The 23513-nt window shown below is 46.5% G+C and overlaps 1 protein-coding gene across 8 annotated transcripts in view; it reads right to left on the minus strand.

The window, feature by feature from the left end:
• Positions 1–5194: 5194 nt before the first annotated feature.
• The window catches only part of TP63 (tumor protein p63), a 110709-nt gene continuing 92390 nt past the window's right edge, over positions 5195–23513 (minus strand). For 6 of the 8 annotated variants that reach the window (XM_052687459.1, XM_052687456.1, XM_052687454.1 and 3 more), the window contains 6 exons: positions 23394–23476; positions 22383–22519; positions 11460–11617; positions 10471–10615; positions 9500–9593; positions 5195–8234 (listed from right to left, as the gene is read on the minus strand). In XM_052687459.1, the coding sequence (XP_052543419.1) occupies positions 7938–8234; positions 9500–9593; positions 10471–10615; positions 11460–11617; positions 22383–22519; positions 23394–23476 (914 nt within the window). In that variant the 3' untranslated portion in view covers positions 5195–7937. Of the gene's footprint in view, positions 8235–8271; positions 8642–9499; positions 9594–10470; positions 10616–11459; positions 11618–16850; positions 18531–22382; positions 22520–23393; positions 23477–23513 lie in introns of those variants that run through there. The other 2 variants (XM_052687460.1, XM_052687462.1) reach the window with 2 other exon arrangements.

Here is a 23513-nt window from a genome sequence, read left to right on the forward strand (position 1 = left end):
CGAGGGAAACAGTCTGCCCCAAGGGCAGCCACATATCCGAAAAATGGAAGATAGCAGGAAAACCCAGACTGTGCATGTATTACTCCCTGGGATGCTCCTGCCCCTGCCAGGCTGCTACCAGCTGCTCCCCAAAGCCCCTACAAGAAGCAGCTCCCTACCAGTGCCTTGCAGATGTGGCTGATGTGTGTTTGAGAGCATTTTTGCTCCTTCAACCCTGACTGAGCCCCCGAAGCTGCACCCACAGCTCCATTTCTTTTCATTAATAGAAGAGTGCCCCTTCTGGCCTTAATCATCAGTGCAGGCTGGATGAGCAGGGCTGATGCATGACAGCTGAGAAAGGAAATATATATATAATAAAAGAACCAACATAGGAGAATTTGAAAGTATTTGAAAACCAGTGGTTCTGTGCATGCGTGTCTGTGTGTGGCTGTTGCTCTGTGAGGTGCGGTTCAATGCAGATGCTCAGGTTGGGGTTGATTTTGACACCTTCTGGTTGGTATGAGTCAGAGCAGTCACCCCACACCAAGGGCTGTGGCAGCAGAAGGTGGAATGGATGCCTCCAAGTGCAATTCTCCAGCGATGAGGCCAAAGCACTGGGAGCTGTCTGTTTACCCGGAGGTAGTTAGACCTGTCCCCTTTATTTCCCAGGAGCCAAAGGAGAGCAGCAGTTTCATTCAGGGCTGAGCCTTGGCCAGGAGATGCTGAAGGAGTTGGGATGAAAAACCATCATTAAGGAGGGGATAAAAAAAAGAAGTTGTTCCACCCATCCACACCCTTGTCCTACCTTGGGGAAAAGGGGGCAAAACAGCTGGCTGTGGTAACGCTGGCAGTGAGATGAAAATGGGCTCATCCCACTTTGGAGAAGAATTATGTTAGAAAAGAAAGAAAAAAGCACTTCTCCCTTTGGTTTCCACAACTGGAAGCCCACATCTCACCCCCTACCTGCAAGAGAAGTGCTGCGCTGTGGGTATGGCCCACACAGCCCTGCTGCCTCACAGCTGCACACTGGTGGAGCTAATGCCCATCATTTCTGCACAACCTCGGTCCCGGAGCCCATGGTTGGCACCCAGAGACAGCTGCCTGCTCCTGGGGAGGCCACAACAGGGGAAAACAAAACTCACCAGCACCTCGAAGGCACCTGGGGTTGTTTGTTCACCTCTCCTTTCGTTTCAACACCTCAGAGCTGGCAGTGTGCTGCAGCAGTGCTGCCAGCACCGAGATTGCTGTATGTGAGCTGCTGGCCAACTAGGGTGGATGGGTGGAGACTGATTTTTCCCTTTATTTGTGTTTCCAAAAATCCCTTCTGGCTCTGGGTGAGGCAGCAGGAGCTGCATGGTTTCAGGTCTGTCTCCTGGTGACAGTTACCTGCCTACAGCTCCTCTGAGCAAGGCGCTGGGCAAGGAATGCCCTCAGCCTCTCCCCACTGCACTTTTCTTCTTCCTTTTTCACTCTCTAGCGAGTCCTGAAAACAGCTCCAATGTGAGGCAGACATTCCAAATGTGAGAAATGACAGAGGAAGCCTTTCCCTGATGCAGCCCATAGAAGCAGGAAGGGATGGGGCTGGCTGAGGTCTGCCATAAACTCTAGCTTGAGCATAAGTGTCTTACACTCACCAGGCTCCAACCGGTGTTGGTGCTCACTGACTTCAGCTCTCCCTGATGCCTTCAACTTCACCATGCAGATCCCTCCCTGCACTGCTGTTTTCCTCCGAAATACTTCCTGTTCTGGGAAACATCCATTAGGGCTCCTTGCTTTGTCCTCTAGGCAGATATGCACCAGTCACCATGGCCCTGGGACACTGCAGCACAATGACCTGGCACTCTTAGAATCACAGAACATCCTGAGTTGGAAAAGACCCGCAAGGATCATTGAGTCCAACCCTTGGCTTCACACAAGACCACCCAGAATCCAAACCCTATGTCTGAGAGCATTGTTCATACACTGCTTGAGCTCTGGCAAGCTTAGTGCCACAACCACCGTCCTGGGGAGGCTGTTCCAGCACCTGACCACTCTCTTGGGAAGATCTACTGGGTTGAAGGGAGCAACAGACAATTGTGGGCAGATACAGGGCCCTCCACCACTACCCACAAGAGAGGTGTCCTGCCCTTCTACCAGTCCCACATGGCTTCCCAGTCAGCACTGCTCTTCTTCAGTCACAACAGGGATGCTCATACTCTTCCAGAGCAGCACAGATGGAGGGAATCAGCTCTCACCACTCCCAAGACCTCTCTGTGCAGCAGAAGGACGAGCTTACACAGGACACAACATACCCACCAACTGTCCTTGCCTGCCTTCTGGTGTCCCTGGCAGGGATCTCTGTTATAGCCAGTTTCCTCCCCCCTCAGGCACCTCTGTAACCCCAGACAACCACTGCCTGTGGCCAGACCACGCAATTCCTACCTGAGCAGTTGCCTGCTGACAGCTTCTCCTCCCCCTGGGGGCAGTGAGGGCAGGTGGGGCACATCCAGCCACCCCTCCACCTGAGTCACCACTCTTACAGTTGAGCAAATCCAAAGCACGCATGTGGTTTAGGCACCACTTTTACCACCAGCCCTCAGCCTTCCGTGCACAGCACAGCTGCTGGAAGCTCCCAGCCACTGCCTTCCTTACCAGTTTTTTTGCACATTGGCACTTAGCCCCATGCTGGATGTGACCCTCAAGCTCTCACCACCCCCATACCCACGCCAGTGGCACTTGGTTGCCTCCTTGGCACACCGTATCCATGCCTTTATCTCCCATTTCGCCATGACGCATGGATAATTCGATGCAATTGTGCACCCACCCACACCTTTAATTAATCAGATTTCTTTTTTTTTTTTTTCCATGTGGCACTGTGCAATATTTTCTTTCCTAACTGCAGAGTGCTGGGAGCTGTTGTAACATTTCTTACCCAATTCCAGTGCTGAGGGCTATGCAGCCCAGAAGTTGGATGGCATGTGTAGAAATCTTCAGCACCATCTCCAGAGGCCATTTCCAAGGAATCAGAAGCTGAATTAATCAGACGCTTGCTGAGGGATTTGGGAAAATAAAAACAACCAACACAAAACAACCATAAACAAAACCCAACATCCCTGCCAACAAACAAAAGCAATTTCAGGAGAAAAACAAGAAGAAAGCAGCTGAATCCCCAAGGTGCCATTTAGGAAAAACAGGAGGAAATCAGAGACCAGCACCTGCACTGCCCATCTCCGAGCACAGCATGTACCATCCTCCCTCTCTCCCCATCTCCTCCTTATAAAATATCTCCATTCCCACACTGCAGTGGGCACCTGTCCACTGCAAGGAGCAGCTCTCCCCTTTGCCCTTCTCCCACCCCAAAACCACACTACAGCCATGCTTAGCTCTGAAAGCACACAGCTGGCAGGGAGCCCCAGGGTGGCAGCACCCTGCAGGTGCACAGTACAGAGCTGCAGGCAGGTGGGCCCTGGCAGGGTGCCTGACTCCCCACCCAGACTGGCTCAGCTGGGTGCTGCCGTGGGAGCCCCACACTGAGCTGCAGAGCCAGGTGCTGCTGTGGGAGTTCCTGGCTGGGAAGGTAAAGCGCATTTCAGCCTGGTTGCTGCGGGGTGATGCTGCATGGGGGAACAATGGAGGGCTGCAGCCTCCAGGGTGGGAGGGAGGGAGGCTGTCCCCGGCTTGCTGTAGGAGGAGCGGCCCCAGGAGCCCCGAGTGCGGCCCCGGCAGAGGGCAGTGGTGCCCCGACCGTAGCGCTCCACAGCGGTACGGAACCCATGCAAAAGAATGGGTCAGCACGACAGGGACAGAGCAGCAACCCATTTCTTTCTTTTTAATTAAAAGAAAAGAAGGAGAAGAAGAAGGGGAGGAGAGGAGAAGAAGGGGAAAAGAAAAAAAAGGAAAAAAAAGAAAAAAAAATAAAAGCCTCTGCCTGCATGGAAGCCCCCCATGTCCAGCTGATGGCTGTTGGAAGAGACAATGTAAGCATCCCCCTCACATGCCGTCATGGTTGGTAGCAGCCCAGCTGCCTTAGATAAGTACTAAGCATGCCAGGATGCACCCACCTCGTGTCAGAGCATGCAGCCCCAGCGATGGAGGAAGTGGCACAGCCAAAAGAGCCAAGGGCTGCAGTGATTATGGTAGTAAAGGAGAAAAACAAAAAAAAAAAAAACACCCTTCATACCTGTGAAGGAATTATCCCATTATCCAAAGACAAGATTCCAGCAGATCCATATATATACGGCTGGTGAAAAGCAGCAGTGTGGGATTCCTCAGCACATAAACCCTTGCTGTAATATAAGCCAAAGTTATTAATCCAGCAATGGTTCATAGTTACTGCAATCAACAGCAAACACATTTCAAGCTTACCTTGTTCACAGAAACCAAAATCCTCTTTTACCTGATTCAGTTAGCTCGTCTGGAGGCATGGAGCTGAAACAGCAAGTTCCTGCATTCCCAGCAGCACTTCTCTCTTTGAGAGCAGCTTGTTAGCTTTTTTTTAATGCCACATTTGAGCACCCCCTGGCTGTCACAGCAGAACCCAGAGTGGAACGATGCCTCCAGGCAGCAATACCCAAAGACAGGAGCTTCTCTGGCCAAGAACAGCAACAGAAGCAACTGAAAACGAAGGAAATCAGAGAGGTATTCCCTGGGTAATGGTAAGCATGGAATTAACTCCCACAGGGAAGAATGGAGTTTTCCTCTCGAGAGATCTTTATAGGGGTGGTTTTGTTTTGTTTTGTTTGTTTGTTTTTAAACAGACCTTTTGTTGCCTTCCTGAGCCCTTCCACAAGCTCAGAAAGTCATGGGAGACAGATATGAGCTCTGTGCAGAAGCCACTGATGGTGTTACTGTCAAGCTCCATATGACTCAACACTCCAGACAGACCAAAATTCAAACATACAGACATACTTCCAATGGAGAAAGGGAAGTCAGCTCAAGGCATGCACACACAGAGGGAATTCTCCCTCTGGAGTATCTGCAGGGAGGCAGACACCTTCCTGGTGCAACTAAATGGGCCCAATATGAGACAGCACAAAACCATCTCCACAGCCCCTGCGCTGGGCCAAGTCAGGACTGCAGAAGCAGCCACCAAGGAGTGCCTATAGGGATTAAAGGGCACGCACACAGAGGAGACACTGTCACAGTCCCAGCTGCTCAGCTGGATAAGCGACAAACTCTCCTGCTCATTTCCAAGGAGGCGCACAGGCAAGAAAAGAAACTGCTTGGGAATGGGATGTCATTTTCAATCTGGCTTTTATTTTCATTGACTTCAACAACAAGGCGTTCCAAAACAGACACAAGACCTGGTAGAGGAAACCCTGTCATTACTAGAAGCATCAGTGGACTCTCAGCTCAATTTTCTGATAGGCTTTGATATATCAAAACAACAACAACAACAACAACAACAACAACAAACCAACAACAAAATCACAGCTCTACAGGGGAGGGTAAAAGCTGCAGCTGTTCAAACTCGCTTGAAGATTCCAGGTACACAGAAGTACGCTCCATAGTGGTACATAGAAAAGTTTTCACAGCATATATTTTAATCACTAGTGATGCAGCAGCAAAGCTCCATCTCACTGCTGAACTGAAAAGCAGATACTGACGATTTTGTGCCCAGACTGCGGGCACAGCATTAACCTTTATAGTAGTCAGAAGCTTGTTCCTAGAACGAAGAGACTTTTTGCATCAATATCTTACAATACTGAAGCAGCTCCGAAGGATTACACAATGGAGATGCAAAACCGCAGAGGGCACAAACCTGGTTCCCTGCCAGGAACCTACAGAGTACCCACACTAACACTGCCCTGCCTAACACATCCCTGCTGAATTAATTCTCGTGTGGAGTCAGGAGGCTGACTCGCTTCTCTTGTAGCATACTAGGAAGAGAAAAAAAAAGACATAGTAAGTTTTCACACTGAGCATGTTAAATACTTTGAAATCTAGGACGCTGCTCTTTGAAGTGTTACAAAACAAAGTGATAAAACAGGCTCTCAGTTACCTGCCCCTTCCTCTCAACTGCAAAGTAACACAGGAATCTCAGTATGAAAAATACAAATATATTTGTCGAGTGGCAAGTCATTTGTTACAAAGTATACTGTAAGCATTTGGCATAAAAATAATAATTAAAAAAAAAAAAACAGAACAAAAATGAAAAAACATTTTATTGTGGTTCTGTCACACCCGGTAGCCCAAGAAAAAATAAAAAAAAAAATGGCATGTTATGCTGTAGGAAACAAATTACACATACAAAAAAATATATATATACACACTTTACAAGGTAACCATCTTGCAGTACCGTTCAGAGCTATCCAAAACTAGGCTTGCACAGTTACCAAAAGGCAGTCTTTGAATGCAACCTGGCACAAGGGACAGACAGAGGATGCTAACCGTGTTACATCCACATAGAGGCACACAGCAGGGCCCAGAAAAACACCTCTGCATTGAAACCAGATTCGTTGGTTGTAACAAGGTAAGAGGACAAGTTATTTAAAAGCTGCTTTTTCTATCTTTCTCCAGTAAAGAACCAAACAGCAAACAAGCCTCAGACTTACTGTTAGCAGTAAAAGCCAACTTGAAAGCAGCCGTGCTTAGTTGAGCCTCTTTAGATTTGTTTCCGTACGTCAGCCTCACTACCTTGGCCAATATAAATGTGAAAACACGTACTCTGTTCAGTTGCTTGTCCACAGACACTGGCAGTCATAGAGGAAATGCCTCAGAGCACAGCTGCTGTTTAACCAATGAAGAAAAACAGAAAAATCATTTCAGTTCATGTAAACAGGACTTTTTGCAGTAGCAGTACCAAAGAACTGGTGCTTGTTCCAAGGCTGTTGGAAAAGATACAAATATTTATTTACTCTCCACTTCCAGTTGCTGATCATGTAGTCACCAGCAACAGAACAGACTCCAGTTATTGCAGGCATCGCTAAGGACAGCTCTACCTTTAACTGGCAGGAAACCAATCTAACAAGATCTACGTGAAGGACTGCCTGGGTTTAAGGTGGCCAAAGCCCTGCAATCAGCGTGCAGCTCCTGTTTTGTCCTCTGTTCAACTGGAGGACAGGCAGGCAAATCCTTCTGCTAAACTAACCAGGCAGCACATGTTGCAAAGCCTAATTCTCTAGCTTAAATGTCAGTAGTAGTACAGAATGGTGAACAACGGGTGGGGGACAAGTCTGAATTATTGATGGCTGCATTTGTATTTATATCCTGAAATAAGTAAACCAGGAAATGCAAGGAAGTCTACATTCAAGATGAGAAGACAGCAGATTGCTTTTGTTTTTTTTTCCCTGTGGAACACAAAGGAATAAGAAGAAGTTTGTTGCAGGAGGTCGTAAGTGCTGGCCTGTCCAGCAAAGTGCACGTGCTGTCTCCGCTGGAGAATATTACACACGAACAGAGCACTGAGCTCTGTGGGAAGAGGCTGTTTAAGTGCAATGTTCAGCAGACCAATTCCCATTTGGTTTTTGGGATGAGCTGTCAGTTTGGGGTTTAGCGACTTTGGTCTTTTCTTTTTTGATTATTTTTTTTTGATTATTATTATTTTTTAAATGGGGCTTTTTAAAACTTATTCTAACCATCCCGGCTTTTCAAAGTGGGACTGCTGGATGAGAGAGAGACAGCTTGCAGGTCAGGACACTCACAAGGTGTACGAGGGTTGGAAAGTCAAGGAAAGAAGCCCCTCTTCCCACCAAAAAAAAAGGAAACCAGGAAACAAGAACAACACCTTCTTACGAAGGCCGACACCTTTTGAGGAAACACCACCCGCCGTCCCCCTTCGCTCAGCTCCTTCTGTCGCAAGAGCTGGGGTGGAGGTCGCGGTCCAGGAGTGTGACCTAGACAGCATCAAGGGCATAAGTAGCGTGAGCGAGCAAGGAGGCTCCCGCCGCCCTTCATCCAGGGATACAGTAGCAGAAGGAAGACAAATGAAGGGCTGAGCAGTTCACGTCCGAGGCGGGGTGGAGCGACGTTGGTGGGGCTCACTCCCCTTCCTCCTTGATGCGTTGCTGTTTGTTGCGCCGGGCATCCATGTCGAAGTTGAAGTCGTTCCACTCGTCGCGGGGCGGGAAGGAAATGGTCTGGCGGAGAGTGAAACGGACAGCATCGATGACCCGCTCCCCCCGGGTTTCGCTGGAGCCCACGCTGACGGTGGAGGCACCGCTGGGAGTACGCAGGAGGTGGGGAGGAGAGGAGAAGTCATGGAGCTGCCGGTGGTCCAGGATGCCCTTCCAGATGGCGTGGCGGAACTGCTCCGGGATCTTGAGGCTCACCAGATCCTGCAAGGCAAGGAGCAGGGCTTAACGGGGCAGTCCCTGGGCAATCCGGAGGGGCTGGACTCCGGTAGAAGCAGTAGAAGCAGCCTCTGGGCCTCTCTGCTCATGCTTATGGTTAACCCGTGGTGGCTGCGATGCGCTACAGAAGCCACTAATCCTGAAGGTGGTTGTTTGCTGGCTCACCACTTCTGAACAAGCACATGGAGCTGAGAGGCAGCAAGGACTGATGACCCAAGGTCCGTTCTGAGGTGACACATTCATGCATAAGGTATGATGACCTAAAGCTACAAGTTTAACTGGACTGTAGGCCTCCAAAACACTGTGGAGAGTTCTGCAGGTTGTCTGTGGTGGGGGGATGCTGGACTGCAGAAGTTCAACAGCTTTGAAAACTTCAGTGTTTATTTCAAAGCCTGCAAAAGGATTTTACAATTAAAGTTTGGGCTCCAGTACTCAAAACTCTGGGTCTGATGCTATTAAAACTGCCTTAATTACTCAAACAAACCCAAAATTTAGGACAGAAGCCTAAACTTGAAGAAATATTTGGACTTTGAGGCCCTGTATTCTCTACAGGTACGTTACCTGAGGGCAGCATTACCTAGCTCTGGGAAATGTGATACTGGCTTTTGGAAAAAAAAACAAAAACGAAAACAACCAGCTTTGGTTAATTTGGGTAAGCTTTTCTAATTAGAGCATCAGCAGAAGGCAGGCAGCCCACTCTAGAAAGCATTATAGCCTTGCAAAGTCTTGGGGCAGAAATGGGAGGGCCAGCTCTCCAGAGAGCAGTGGCGCAGGAGAGGAGGAAGCAACCCTGCAAGAAGAGCCATGCAAGAGAAAGGAGAGCTGGGCTGAGATGCCAGTGGCAAGAGAAGATCTTTAAAGCAAGGCCAGAGAACAAGAGCAGGGAGAGAAAAATGCAGACCACTTTTGGACAGCCTACTTGTCTGCAGGCGAGTGAGGCGTTTCAGGGCAGTGTAAACTGAAACCAAGCCTTGCAGAATTAACAGGCGTGTGGGCTAGGGCCGCTCTGGGGGCTAAAAAGGACAGCAGTGGGAAGGAAGAGGTACTCTCTTTGTGCTAGACAAGGCAGTTACAACACTAGTGCTGGCATTGTGTCCAGCTTCTTTTTACCTGCCAGTATATCTTCTCTGGTGTGCAACAGCCTTAAATCCAACAAATCACCAAAAATAAAATACTGAGCCTGGATTTCTGACTTGGTCCTACATCAGGGCCAAGAGCGCAAACAAAGGAAATGGTGAGGAGTTACTTACATCCATGGAGTAATGCTCAATCTGATAGATGGTGGTCAGCCCTTGGGTCGTGAAATAATCCACACAGGATGAGCAGCCCAACCTCGCTAAGAAGCTGCAGAGGAGGAAGGAAGGAAGGAGAGAGAAAAAAGGATCACCCTGGCTGCAACAGCCCAAACCACAGAAAAACCAAACAAACAGCCAACCTGCAGCAACAGGAGATGAAGCTTTTACCCTTTGCTTGACCTTCTCCAAGTCATCCCAGGCCAGCAAGCCACATAGCTGCCGTATCAAATGAATGAGGGAGTCCTTTAAGCTTGCTGCCTAGCAGACAACCCTCATGACAGCACTTTGCAGTAGTCAAAAGCTGATGCTGCAGCCCAGATCTTGGGGCAGGAAGGCTCATAAGATCCATTCTGCCAGCTCGCTTCACCCAGAAGGCAGCTGAGCCCACGGCAGCACATCACATAGATCGAGGTTGTCACCAAAGCAGTTGTTTTGGGGCTCAGACACATCACACACCCAAATTCACATCAGCATATTCCTCTCTAAGCAAAAAGGATCATGGGGAGCATCTTTCAACCTGTTCAACTTAATGGAGGGCAAAGGGGCCACATCAATAGGGAGGTTGGATGCATTCCTGACCCCAGTCACAGCTTACTGCAAGTACACAGGAGAAAAAGATACTAGTGCCAATAAAAACATCTACAAGATGCCCTGTCTTAGTGCAGGGTGCCCTCAGCTCCACCAGTCCAGCAGATGCTGCATCCTTTGGCTTTCATGCAGTCCTTCAATCCCTGTTTCTCTCAGTTGCTCAGAGGTGGGGAGTTTGAGGCTTGGGTGCCCAGAGGGTGCCAACCTCAGGACTGCCAAACCCACCAGATCCAGTGCTCCGGGAGAATGGAGTGAGGAACCCAGCAGGGCCCTTCAGGGTCCCAGCACGACTCCTCTGCTCCCCAAAGGTGGGAGATGTGCAGCCTGCTTCTGCTCACCTGACAATGCTGCAGTCTGTGGGGTATGGAGGAGGGGGAGTGCAGTGGGACGTTGAAGGCATGGAGAGGGGAGGAGGCAGCGCCTGTGTGGGGCTGAGGCCATTCATGTCGCCGGTCATGGCCATGTGGGTGCCCATCATGGGAACTAGAGAAGAGAAGGAGGAAGCACATTGTTATCAAAGCATCCCTGCACCCTGCTTCACTCCCAGCACAGCACAATCACAGCCCAAACAGCCTTGAACTGTTGCAGAGTAGGCTGCTGACATATTTAAGGCTTCAATGACTGTACAAAGACCAGATGACATACTGTTCTTCTGCTGCTCTCCTTTTACTGAAGCTACTGCTGATAGCATTGCCTCTGCATCACCTTTCATTGCGAGCAGGCTCAGCAACAAACCTCAATGAGCTGCGGGCATCTCGTCTTTCTTTGCTGCAGGAAAGGAGAGGAACTGAGCCAGCAGAGTAACCCAATACAGAAGCCAAAGAGTTTTGTTTCAGAGACACTGAGCACCCAAAGGGGGATCAGCAACAGGTGTGGGCGAGAGCCCAGCACTTTCGAAATACAACAACAACAAAAAAAAGCATCTTTTAGATCCCAGAACCATGTCTGTCATCCTGGATTTACAGGGCTGCTGAGCAGTCTTCAGCAGCCAGGAGGAAGCAGGTTACAGAGCTGCAAGCTGCAGATATTTCCTCTGAAACTAAGAAGTGCTTTAATTGAAGTGAGGGGAAAAGTTTGCCAACATTTCCAACTCCTCTGCTGGGAAAGGAAGATGAAACACCTTGAAAGACAGACAGCAGTGCGGCCAACAAGATTTGCATTGAGAAGGGGCTCTGTCATCCCTGTGAGACTCAGAGCAAGATGCTGAAGGCCTGGAAAAGGGGGGTGATTTCCCTGTGGCACAATAGCACCTCAGAGATACAGTCTCCTTCCCCAGATTAGCAGGGAACATGCAGAGAGCAGGAGAAAGAGGAGGAGGGTCTCTTACTGTTTGTTCCCATGCCGTCAGGGATGGTGGTTGGGGTCAGTGCGTTGCGCTGCTGGGGGTTTATGAGCTGGCTGACAGAGGGCAGCTTGTTCATGCTATTCATCTTGCTGAGAGGTGGCGAGTTGGAGCCATAGGATGACTGTGACTGAATGGAGGTCCTGCAAAAGAAAGAGGTATTACAACAGGAATCACAGCACTTGATCAGGAGTGCGCATCCAAGAGAATACATTTCTCTGTTTGAGGCAGAGCTGAGCTACTGCTAGTGAAATTACCAACAGCATGGGAGAGCTGCAGCTGAATATCATTGGAGAAGAACTAAGAGATTTCCCAGAGGTTCTGGGGATTCAAGGTACAAAATAGGGAAAAACTGAAGAAAAAAGAAGCTTTGCTTTTGGTTCTGATTTTTTCTTTAAGGAAAACATTTCCACATAGCTTTTACTGTTGAAGAGAACATGAGTTGAAGAGAACATATGCAAAGCCAGCTAACAGTTGCTAGAACTTGGAAAAAAAATATTTCCGTGCCAAGCTCTCTGTGGTCAAATGCTTTTTCAAAAGAAAAAGAACTGAGAAAGCTATCTCATGCCATCCTATCTAATCCTAAAATCTGATTTCAGACAATTTTCAGAGCAGGAAGCATTTATCACCTTTTTTTTTTCCTCCAAAATTCAGTCGTTCACATAATCAAACTATTACCACGTGTATATGTAAAAATCAGAGGCTCTTTGCTCAGGACAGACTCCCCACACCTCAGGGAACAAGGTGCTGAGATGCAGCTTTTGCTGGTGTTGAAGAGAACTTGGCATCCAGACCCTGCAGGCTGCTTGCGGAGAGTATCAGATTCCTGCAACCATTCAACAACAGACTGACCTCCCTCAAACCCAGACAGCCCCAGACTCCATCCAGCATATCCATGAACAGAGCCAGAGGCTTGCTGGCAAGCTCCTCCCTCCCCAGCCTCAACAGGGCTGCAATCCCACCTCATAAGCAATCCCTGGGGCTGCTTAAGAACAGCAGCCCAGCTTTCAGCTTGGGTTACGCCTATGGCAGCCCATCCTGAGTGGGGTCTTAGCTGGAATATGTAGAACACGATCATTGAAGTGGGCCCACCAGCACACTTGGCAGAGGGCTGCCGTGCCAATAGAGCAGGTTCTCTCTCTGCATACCAAGGGCATTCACAAGACTGGGCAAAGACACTCAGGAAGCAGGCACACTTCCCAAACATGACATACCCTCACAAGCCCGCTGGAGATCGGTGCTCACTCAGCAGCAGTGCATGTGAAAGGGCACATTCCCTCTTATTTCCCACCGGGAAACTTGTCTATCTGGGTATAACTGGCTACACACCAATTCCTGGGAACTGGCTTTCCTTCCACGCAAAGGGAACAGTTACTGCTTACAATAAGTGCAAAGGAAAAAAGTGCAAAGTGCTTATTCCTGGTAATTTATTAAAGCCTTCAGCGCTCAAGGTCAAGTCTCATACAATTACACTGTCTCCAACTTCCTGCACTTTCAAAGCTCGTGATGTTGGGTGGAGAAACATCTATGCTAACAGGCTAGAATATCTAAGGCCATGAAAAAATGTTAGCTAATTACACAATTATAGGAGGTACTGAAGGGTGTGAACTGTCCTTCGGCAGTGAAGATGCAGGACAAGATCCAGCAAACTTCATAGACTCAAGGAAGTAGAAAGCACAAGAAGCTTCACAAATTAATATTAATGACAGCATCAACTCCCAGGGGGAAGTGAAACCAAGCCATGAAGTTCAGGCCCAACTTTTGAGAGTGAAGAGAACGATTCAGATCAGAGGTTTCAGCTCGCCAATTACAAAGTTAAGGCTAGCCATAAAATTCAAGTTAGATGGACTCCATCCTTAACTCAAAAGGCCTCTGGATTTAGGACTAGAATTAATATTTCTATTTTACAAGTTTATGAACCCAGCCTGAGCTTCAGCTGAAGTTAATGCACCCAAGTATTCTCTTAGGGCAAAGCCTGCATGATATGCAAGCGAGGAAGTCATAGTGTACAGCAGCCTCCACAGCGAAACTCTGCATCGAATCAGACACTTCCCAGAAGAGATTGCTTTTGACTAGTTAAGTTCAGGGCGGGTTTTATTCAGTGAGTTCACAGTTCTGTACCATCTTTTAGCCTATTGGCACAAAACAAGATTCTCCAAGCAGGTCAGGAACGGCCTAACTGTGCTCCCTATGCTACCAGCAGTGATCTCATTAAAATTAGCTTGGCTCCTACAGAACACAAAAAAAAAGCAAACAGACAGAAGCCAACTCAAAGCACCCTGTGCTACATGAAGCAAGTGCATACTTCCACTTCCAGCTTATGGGCTCCATTCTTAACTCACTCGTACTTATGACAATCAAGAGAATCAAGAATCAAGCAAATAAAACCAAAGAGAAACAAAAGTACAGTATTTTTTTGTACCCACAATCATTTTCAATTAGATCAGTCACATAAGCAGACGTGAAAGTTCTTAGGAAAACCATCTAGCCAAAGAAGAGTCCCAAGATAAACCAAGATGCAAAATTTTATTCAAAATTCATGTCACACATCAATATAGCAACAGCCTTAGAAACACAAGAAAATGTTTTTGGTATTAAACACACAGTCTACATGGCGTTCTTGGATTCATTTAAAATATATTGCTTTTTTTCCTTTTTTAAAAAATAGATATTGTAAGAATGTCATGCACAGTGATTTTCATTAAAATCACACATACTACATCTCAAGAAAGATTAGAAGTAGAAGCATTAACATTTCTTTGATATCAATGCCAATGAAATGCATTTTAATATCAAGGTATAAGGACTTCAATTAAGAGACTATTATACTTCTTGGAACAGCCTGATACAAAAGGCACTGAGTCACATTCTGCAACTGATTTTTCTCTCTTTAAGTGGCAAGGTAATTATTTATCCAGTAAGGTTTGTAGTTATGCAAGCTTATATGAGGGCAATCAACTCTCATGCTTCAAGGCATATACTGATCATCTCAAGAGGTCAGGAAGGAACTTACTCTCCCACATATTAAGCACAGTTCAGTTCACAGGTTACCTTATACAACTCTGTGCTTTCCCAGCTCAGCAAGTATCAGCCCTTTACTAGAGGTAGGGAACTGCTTGGATACATCTACTATCTGATTCAGTAGGAACCCTCATTAACTTTAGATAAGCACACCATAATGTAAGCAGCATTCATGTAAATGACGAAGTTTCACTAAGTGCAAGAGCAGGACAGCTCAGAGTTGGAGAGTAAGAATTCCCCCAGCCCCAGTGCCTACGATTTGCTGTCCCTGAAGACCTAGAGCTACTCACAGTGCAGAGACCCAAGTTCCCAGCCTGCTTTTCCTTATGTTGGCCACAGCAAAGACAGAAGGATTGCACCCTAAGTTCATATATGGTTTGTACACCCAATAACAACTTTTTTTCAAGTAGGGATGCCCACTGGACTGCATAACCTTGGGATGTCAACATGTCTAATGATGACACAAATAACACATGCTCAGTTGCACTCACCCATTTACAAGGCTCATGAAACAGGACATTGAGAAGCAGAGATTGCTCTTCACATCTCAAAAAGGTGCAGTTTTAAGCAACCAACAGAGCATCTTTTTGACCACTAAAGTGGTTTGCATGCTTAGTGACCAACTGAGAGCACGGAATGGAGAAGCTCTAGCAGTCACAAGGCAGACAGCAGCTACAGCACAGAGACAAGGGCGGAACTAATAATTCCCATTAGATATCAGGTTTGGGAATTTCCCAACGTAAGCAGTGGATGTGATATGCTCTTCAGGGAATACAGCTGCAAGTGAATATACATTAACCAGTTGACAAAGACTGACCTGACTGAGAAGGCCCAGTATTAACTGCTTATTCCTTGAAAGGCTTACTTTTCTGAAGTAAAAGGTGAAAAATCTGAAAGACAGCTGTCTGAGACAAGGGTTTTTGTTCTTTTGTCTAGCTGCAGAGGAGAGACAGAAAAGCAATTTCGACTACTTCCAGCTCCAGGTTATTTGATGGAAAAAGCTGCGCTTCCTAAGATAATCACCTTCTAGCTGGACAGCAGAGTCACCATTAAGACCACCTTCACAGTCACTTCTAAGCAAGGTGTACAAACATAAGAGCCTTTCCAGAGGACAGAGGGATCCAACTAATTCACTTGCTTGCTTTGTGCAAGTCCCAGGTGCTGTGTTTGTATTGCCCACAGTGATACAAGAGTTTTCACACAGGCCAGGCTAAACAATGAACTGGAGCATCAGCTGGGACCTGCTGATGGTGGGCTGTGGCTACCTGACACCTTTGATAGCTTGCCTCCTCGAACTCACCAGCAGGCAGGCCTTAAAGCAAACCTCTTGATATGCATTAGGTACCCTTATCCCAGTATTTACTCCATCCCAGTGTTTCCACATTGCCATCCATAAGCAGACAAACCAATGTAACGAACCCATTTTGGAAGGGCTGACTAACGCTGCCAAGCCCACATTTGGGCTGCATTTGCAGTTCAGATTCTTTCCCTGGGTGAGAGTTGAGAATAAGTGTTGCCTTTCTTGTCCCAAATAAAAAGGCACAGGGGGAAAATTATCTTTTCTGTGATCTCAAAGTACTTCTTGCAGTTCCCAAACAAAGCGAAGAGATACTTGATTTGACTGATTTTATATAAGGAACAATGGTAGAAGTGCAACTGCATGAATAGTAAACTGCTGGTGTTCAGCTATTATTTATAGTTAATCACTTTTCTGGGGCTCTTCTGCATCAGCTCTCCCCCACACTCTTACGGTAGAAGTCATCTCATTAAGACAACAAAGGAGATATTCAGAGATGGAATACAGCTCTCAAAAGAGATTTTGGAGCGAGTCGTCACCTGCTTAGATCACAGCTCTATTGCCTGGAAGCAGATGATGAGATGTTCAGAGATAAGAGATCTCCCACTGCATCAGGCCTTCTCTTTCTTTGTGGGTGGCCAGGAGCCCTGTTCCATGTTTGAAAGGCATCTTTTCTTCAGGCTGTGCCTAACCAGAACTGTATCAGTGGTGGATATGCACCTGCCTCAAGTAGTCCAGTGCAGAGCTACAGGTACACAGGTTCCCATTAGTATTGATCCAGCCCCCATGGACAGTACCCTTCGCTACTGCCGACAGTAGCGAAGGGTACAATGTAGTAAGCTTAATGAAGGAACATCTAATAACTGCTGAAAGTCTGCATGGAAAGGAGTGAGCTCTGATCTTTGGATAAGCTTTCAATAGGTCATGCAATGAACAGATTGTGCTTTACACCCTCAATAATAAAGGAACAGGGACACTGGGTACACATGGATGTCATTACACAGCAAGACTCCAACTTCACCTTCACTTGTCCACTTGGACTGAGCTCATGACATGGACAGCTGATCCCTGGCATATGCATCCAAGCTCTGCTCCATGAACAGCACTGATGCAGACAAACATCAGCATGCAGGAAGCTCCTTTCCTACTGCGCCCCTCAGAAAGCTTTTCACATTTCTACTTTCCACAGCCATGAACACCGGAGGCTTCCCTAGATGAGATGCTACCGTCTGAGAACACAGGCAGAGGACACTTTTCTATCAGCATTAGGGACCACAACTCTTTGTGAAGATAAGCCACAGCAGGCATCCTCCACAGCCCCTCTCTCATCTCCAGTATCTGCTCCCAGAGCCACAGTCAGCAATACCAGTTGAATTCCATGGCATGTTTTACTTGCCTGTTCACCATGCTTCCTTTGTGCTGATCTGGGTTTGGCACTTAGACATCAAACTTCTGAAGAATACAAACTTTGTTAAGCCCCCTTCAAACACCTTCCAGAGGTAGATTTGACACCAGCAGTATAAAGGGTTACGAGTCCTTGGTGAGAAAGGGTCTTCTGTGCAGAAATTGCTAATTCAGACCACTTCATGGAGACACTGAGCAAAAGCAATGGCTACTGATTGCAAGATTACTGGACAAAGTAGGAATGGCTTAAGGCCATCAGGCTGAGCTATCTCTAACAGATGCTGGCACATCTTTGAGCTGCTGACAGTAGCAAAGGGTACAATGTAGTAAGCTTAATGAAGGAACATCTAATAACTGCTGAAAGTCTGCATGGAAAGGAGTGAGCTCTGATCTTTGGATAAGCTTTCAATAGGTCATGCAATGAACAGATTGTGCTTTACACCCTCAATAATAAAGGAACAGGGACACTGGGTACACATGGATGTCATTACACAGCAAGACTCCAACTTCACCTTCACTTGTCCACTTGGACTGAGCTCATGAGAGCAAGGAAGGAGCTTTTTAAGTTCAGTACATCTAGACTAAGCCCAGAAGTTTCAGTGCAAAGTCTGACAGCGTTGTCCAGTCTTCCCTGTAATTTTTATCTATTTTAGATAGACTTTTTATGAAATAGAGGGAAACAATTCGTAACACCAAACTAGAAGGCATTTCTACAGGGGAAAAATGACTTAATTAGTGCCAATATAGTTACTATCTCCCTCTGTCCAGCAGTACAGACACTTCAGCTAATTGCACTATTACTGCATAAATGGCATTAAAACAGGCCTAACAGATTAGCACAGACTTCAAAACATCCACCCTCTCCTCCTATCCCCACCCAGCCCCTGAATACTTTCTTAAAATTTATACAAGACAAGGCATTTTAAAATTGAGACCTGCTCAGAGAAACCCTATGTGTTTCACAAATACAGAAGTTAACAGGAAAGAGATTACAAAAACAAGAAGAAAAAGTTACACCAAGACAGACAACATCATGGTTCCAGAGCTCCCAGCGCCACCGGCTACAGCTAAGAGATCTGTAGAAGCGTCTGTTGTTTTGGCAAAGTTTGAGTCCCTTCAGGAGATTACTCTCACTATGTACTCTGTTGCTATCAGGCTGCATATTTGCCCCAGTGCTCCTAGTCCCACGAGCTGGGCAAAGCCAACCCGCCAGTTCCATTTATGGATATACTGATGGTTTTGGGGGGCTGGAATGTTTTAGGATGGTATCGGTCTGTTTGGGAGAGTCTCTCCTTGAGTCCACGAGTTCACTCCTGAAGCAGGCCGAAAGGAGACTGCAGAGAAGGAACCAGAGAAAAGAAGAGATGAATGTACAGGGCCCTTCATCAGACAGCAAGAGAGAAACAGCCATTTTCCACCTTCATGATCACAGTACGGACTCGACAGACAGGATAAACTGATGTCTTAGCACCTGCAGTGAGGGTATGCAACAAGCAAATTTAGGAAGTTGGAAAGCCCCAGGTGTGAGTGCTTGGCAAAAAAAAGCAACTATTTGATATGGCAATCGGATTTCTGCGTCCCAGTCACACGGGTGCAAACGGTACCTGATACTGTTCCCAGCAGAGCTCAAATGAGCCAAAGAAATATGAGAAGAAAAAAGCACTCAGCCAAATGCGTGAGAGATGCAGCTTCCTCAGAGTTCCTTTCAAACTTTGGTTACTTAAAAACCAGAAGCTGGTGCTAGGGAGATGGCGGTGCCTGTCGTGAATGAGCTGTACTGATTCTATCTCAGGCACTCTCCCTTGGGAAGGCAGAGGGCCTGAAGCTGAGAGGGCGCTGGGACTGCCACCTGATGCAAATGCACCAACCCTCAGTGCCAGCAAAATGAGCACAGCATGTCTTCACGTACCTAATCCCACACATTTTCTTGCTTACTTTCAGCCTGGTAACGCTTCAGTTGAAAACAGCATCCAAATGCCTGGAGCTCACAACACACGCAAGCACAACACTACAAAACCAAACCATGTAGAAATCCACCATAGCTTCTACAGCAAAAATGAGAATATCTAGGTGGGGGTATGTAGAATTGAATACTTCTCCCACCAGCCTCCTCCCTGCCACGGTGAGCAACAGTTTTTGTCTCAGCTGGAGCACACCAGACACTGGATAGCTTTGCTCCATCACACCTGACTTACAAGGTCAATCCCTTCTCATTTGGGTAATGAACTGGGCTGCTCACTAGAATGAAAGGCTACCACTGGATTGGTGGCTGCAGCCCTGTTAATACAAAAGAAACATCTGCTGGAATATATAAATCACCTCCTCAGTGGGCATTGGAAGTCTTTGCAAACCTCTTTCTAACGTGCTCTGACCAATTCAAATAGACTGTTCTGAAAACAGCAGGGGGAAAGCCACAACAGGAAGTCTCATTGAGTATGAAAAAGTGTCTTCCAGTATTCCTTGAGAACACTGGTTGTAAATGCATTTTGCAACATACGACAGAAAAAAACTTTCCTTCCGCATAAGAAGTGTGGGCTCTGGTATCTTTGGAAGCAAAAATATTCTGGTCAACCTTTGACAGAAAGATTTTAAACATCAGCAGCAAAGCATGAAAAGGAAGCCTTCTACGTAAACGTGTGTGCTGCTCTTCACAGGATTTGGCAGTGGAAAAGGAAGAACAGAAACTTCAGAAATCAAAACCAAAAAAAAAAGGCCTTCCCACCTATGATCATGAAGGTATTTGGCATAACAGTAAATAAGGTTAGTAAGAGAAAACCATGCACAAAGGAGCAAACAGAGAGAGGAGATGAGACAGAGAAAGATACGGTCCGGCACAGCATGGAACAGCGCAGTATTTTTGATCATCTTGTGGGACAGGCAGCTGACTGTCACCAGATCTGTTCTTTTTTTTTTTAATTACAGAATTGTAAGACAGCACTGCTGGTCCGTGAAATGCAATGCTGGTCTGTATTATAGTGTTTCCAAAAGTCAGATTTTATTTTATTTTATTTATTTATTTATTTTTTTTTTTTACAAAAATTACTTTCTACCACAATCTCATTCTTGCTCTTCCTAACCTTCAGAAAAAATGAAAACGTACAACATGTTGTTAGCTGAACCCACTCACATGCAAGACTGCTCTTACCAAAGCCAGCTCCTACAAAGTGCCTTCTCTCCTTATTCTCACATCACGATCTGGAACTCTGAGGGGGCTTTTTGGGGGGGTATAATCATATCTATGAGTCTCGCCAGCCCCAATTTCCCTTTGCCCTCAACACATTCCTTCAGAAATTAATACATACCCTAGATGATCGAGGCCAAAGTGCTAGAACCCAACCGCACCTAATGTTTGAAAGTACATTTCAGTACAGAGGACCTTATTTCATGGCAAGCTGTCAGCAGAGATAATTCCAGTAGCTCTGGACAAACACTGAAAGATAATTCCCCCCCACGTTCTCGGCATCCTTAAAAGCTGTTAATCTGTCTCCCCAATACCCCAGCACACTCAGCAGCTGAGAAAAATGAGTATTTAACTGGACAAGTGCCAGGAGACATGCCAAAAAGAAGTTTCATTAAATTAAATGGCGAGACTCACGCATGCTAGTCTTAAAGGTAACAAATACCAACTTCAGTTGCCAGGAACCCATCCTATTGATAGAAGAATGAAAACAGTAATTATGGCCACGCAACTGTCAGCACCAAATGAAAGCTGTCATCTGCTGCCATCCATTTCTGCTTACACAACCATTTCTCAACTGAAATGGCTGCAGTTCAGGTGGAGCTTTGAAGAGATGCAACTGAGTGCACAAAGGCCACAATGCCTAGCAGCTAGTAAACACAAGTTATAATATACACAAACAGCTCAGATGACTGAATTTTATTTTTATTAAAAAGTATCTCAGATTGCCCAGAGCCCCTGGATGCTCCAGCCATTTCAGCACAGGGCTATAAAGCCTCTTCAAGACTCCAGCTGACACTAAAAACACACAGGTCGAAATGCGAACATATGCAGAGATCTGGCATAAAGCCGTGGTATTGCAGAAGCCCTGAGACAAGGCCAAGGCATTGAAATAAATCCCTACAGGCTCACACGGGACTTAAGTGGTGCCTTGGCCTTGTGCTAACCTCTGCAAGGGAATGAGATATACCCACTGCCTCCTGACGCGTGAGGTTGCCAGGAGGAACGCACAAGATGCTAAGCACTACCGCTGGCGGCCACCTACAGCCTGGCCAGCTATGTGCTGCCACCTGACACAGCAGGTGAAGCAAGGCCTGTGAATGACACCACTTGGGGTCTGTCTGCAAACTCATTCTGTCACCCAGTCTCTGTAACTGTAAAGCATTAGGAGCAGAGAGGAAGACTGAAACCAGACACTTATTTGGCCCTTCTTCTCCCTATCCTCCTGCCACTTACACCACTTGAAGTAATCCTGGTAGAGCCTTGCTAGCAGACAGCGGCTGTGTCTGCCCAGATGGAAAGTTTCTCATGCACAACATGAAGAGCCAGTCACAGAGTACTTTTTTTTGTTTGTTTGTTTAAAAATGCTTTAAAAGTGCCAACAAAGAACCCTTCTTTGGAGTACCCATTGGTCAAAGAGCAATTCTTGACTGTCAAACCCTCAGTCCCAATTGTCAGCTTCCAGTGTTACAGTTCAGGAGATTGCAATATCTACATCCCACCAAGAGACAGCCACCAGCCCTTCAACAACATCAAATCAGTGCAGCAGCAGTATTCAAGCACATGGGCAGGCTGATGCTCACAGTTCCAGCACTGTATGCTCCTTGCAAAATGTTTCAGAGGATTCCCCAGAGAAGGGGTGGAGGGCTCCACATTCACTGCCATTCCCACAAAGCTGGGAAAACAGCACAGCCCACCCTATGTTCCTCGGCTTGGTCACACACATGTAGCAGGTAGAAAGGGACCTGCAAGCAGTCAGGACCTGCAGTTAAGAAAGGAGGACTTCTTTGTCCCATTGCAAAATCTCTCTCTCAAGTTCTGGTATTGAAGTTTTTCTTCCTGGTATTGACTTCTACCGGCTCTGTGTAGGAGATCAGCAGTTTCATACTGTTGGTTAAGCACCACGTCCCTATAAACACCTGTGCAGAAGTTTTCTGTGTCTCTCTCCTCTCTCTTCCTTCCCCACAATCCTCATTACAGAGGTCACTGCAAGCACATCCATACTTACTGCTTCTGGAGCAAGTGCTGGTGCTGCTGTTGCTGCTGCTGCCGGTAAGTTTCAATTGTGTGCTGGGGAAGGTACTGCATAAGTTCCAGGGACTCCTTTATCTTGAGTAGCATTTCATATGTTTCTCGTCCCCTCACCTAGGTCATAGGAAGAGGATGAAAAGAAAAGCCTTAAGGAACTGCATCTAAAGTGACCACCACTTCAGTGAGCTGTAGATACATTCAAGTAAACAGCCACAGCAGGATGCAAATACTGCCTATACTCAACATGTAAGCAGTAAAACTGCTAAGTCTTGTGTTAGATGTACATCAGATAAATGTTGAAGAGATAATCTGACACTGCAGGCTAGTGAACATCTTGAGATTGTCATCTACCTTGACATAAATCTATACCTGTCAAAAGCAATGTTCTGGTCCAAATCAAATGTGGTGATGAACTTTGACTTATGCTTAAGAAAAAAAGGATTACTGAATTTGGATGTTAAGTTTAGATCTCCCTTCTCCCCCAAGAAGGCTGCCATTTGTGTTCCACCCAGCTAAACGTGACTTACAGTGAAAGCAGTTCAGTGGCCAATTACTTTCTTGCCTTTTCTGATTCTACACTTATTACTGAGTATTTTATCTCTACCATCCCACTGTAATGGTAGTACACAAAACCCACAAGCTTCAGCAAGAAAGCAGGATTCAACACATCATCTCTATAGAAAATTCAAGTGCTACGGACTCAAAAACATCAGAGGAGGAAACCTAGTTAGGTCTCCATGATGGTGATCCTACCCTCTGCTTAGCACAAGCCAGTCTCAATCAACAGTCAGTAAGATTTAATTTTTTTTACAAAATTTGTTCGGAACACGCATTTAAAACAGATGCATCTCTAGGGAAAGTATTCCACACTCCAACCCTACCCACTGAACACAGTTCTCTATGATGTCTAGGTGAGCAGTTGACCTGCCTCAATGCACTAAGGAGGATAAGAAACATTGGATAAAAGCAAAAGATAGAGAGAACTCACCGGCAAGTACAAGAGCTCATCATCTGGAGAACGTCTTTTCTTGATAGATGTCATCTGTATGCCATGAGTTCCTTGTCGAAAAGCTAGAAGAAAACAAAAAAGCATCCCATTAAACTAAAG

Source organism: Tympanuchus pallidicinctus, unplaced genomic scaffold (genome assembly GCF_026119805.1).
Source record: "Tympanuchus pallidicinctus isolate F22 unplaced genomic scaffold, pur_lepc_1.0 scaffold22, whole genome shotgun sequence".
NCBI lineage: Eukaryota > Metazoa > Chordata > Aves > Galliformes > Phasianidae > Tympanuchus > Tympanuchus pallidicinctus.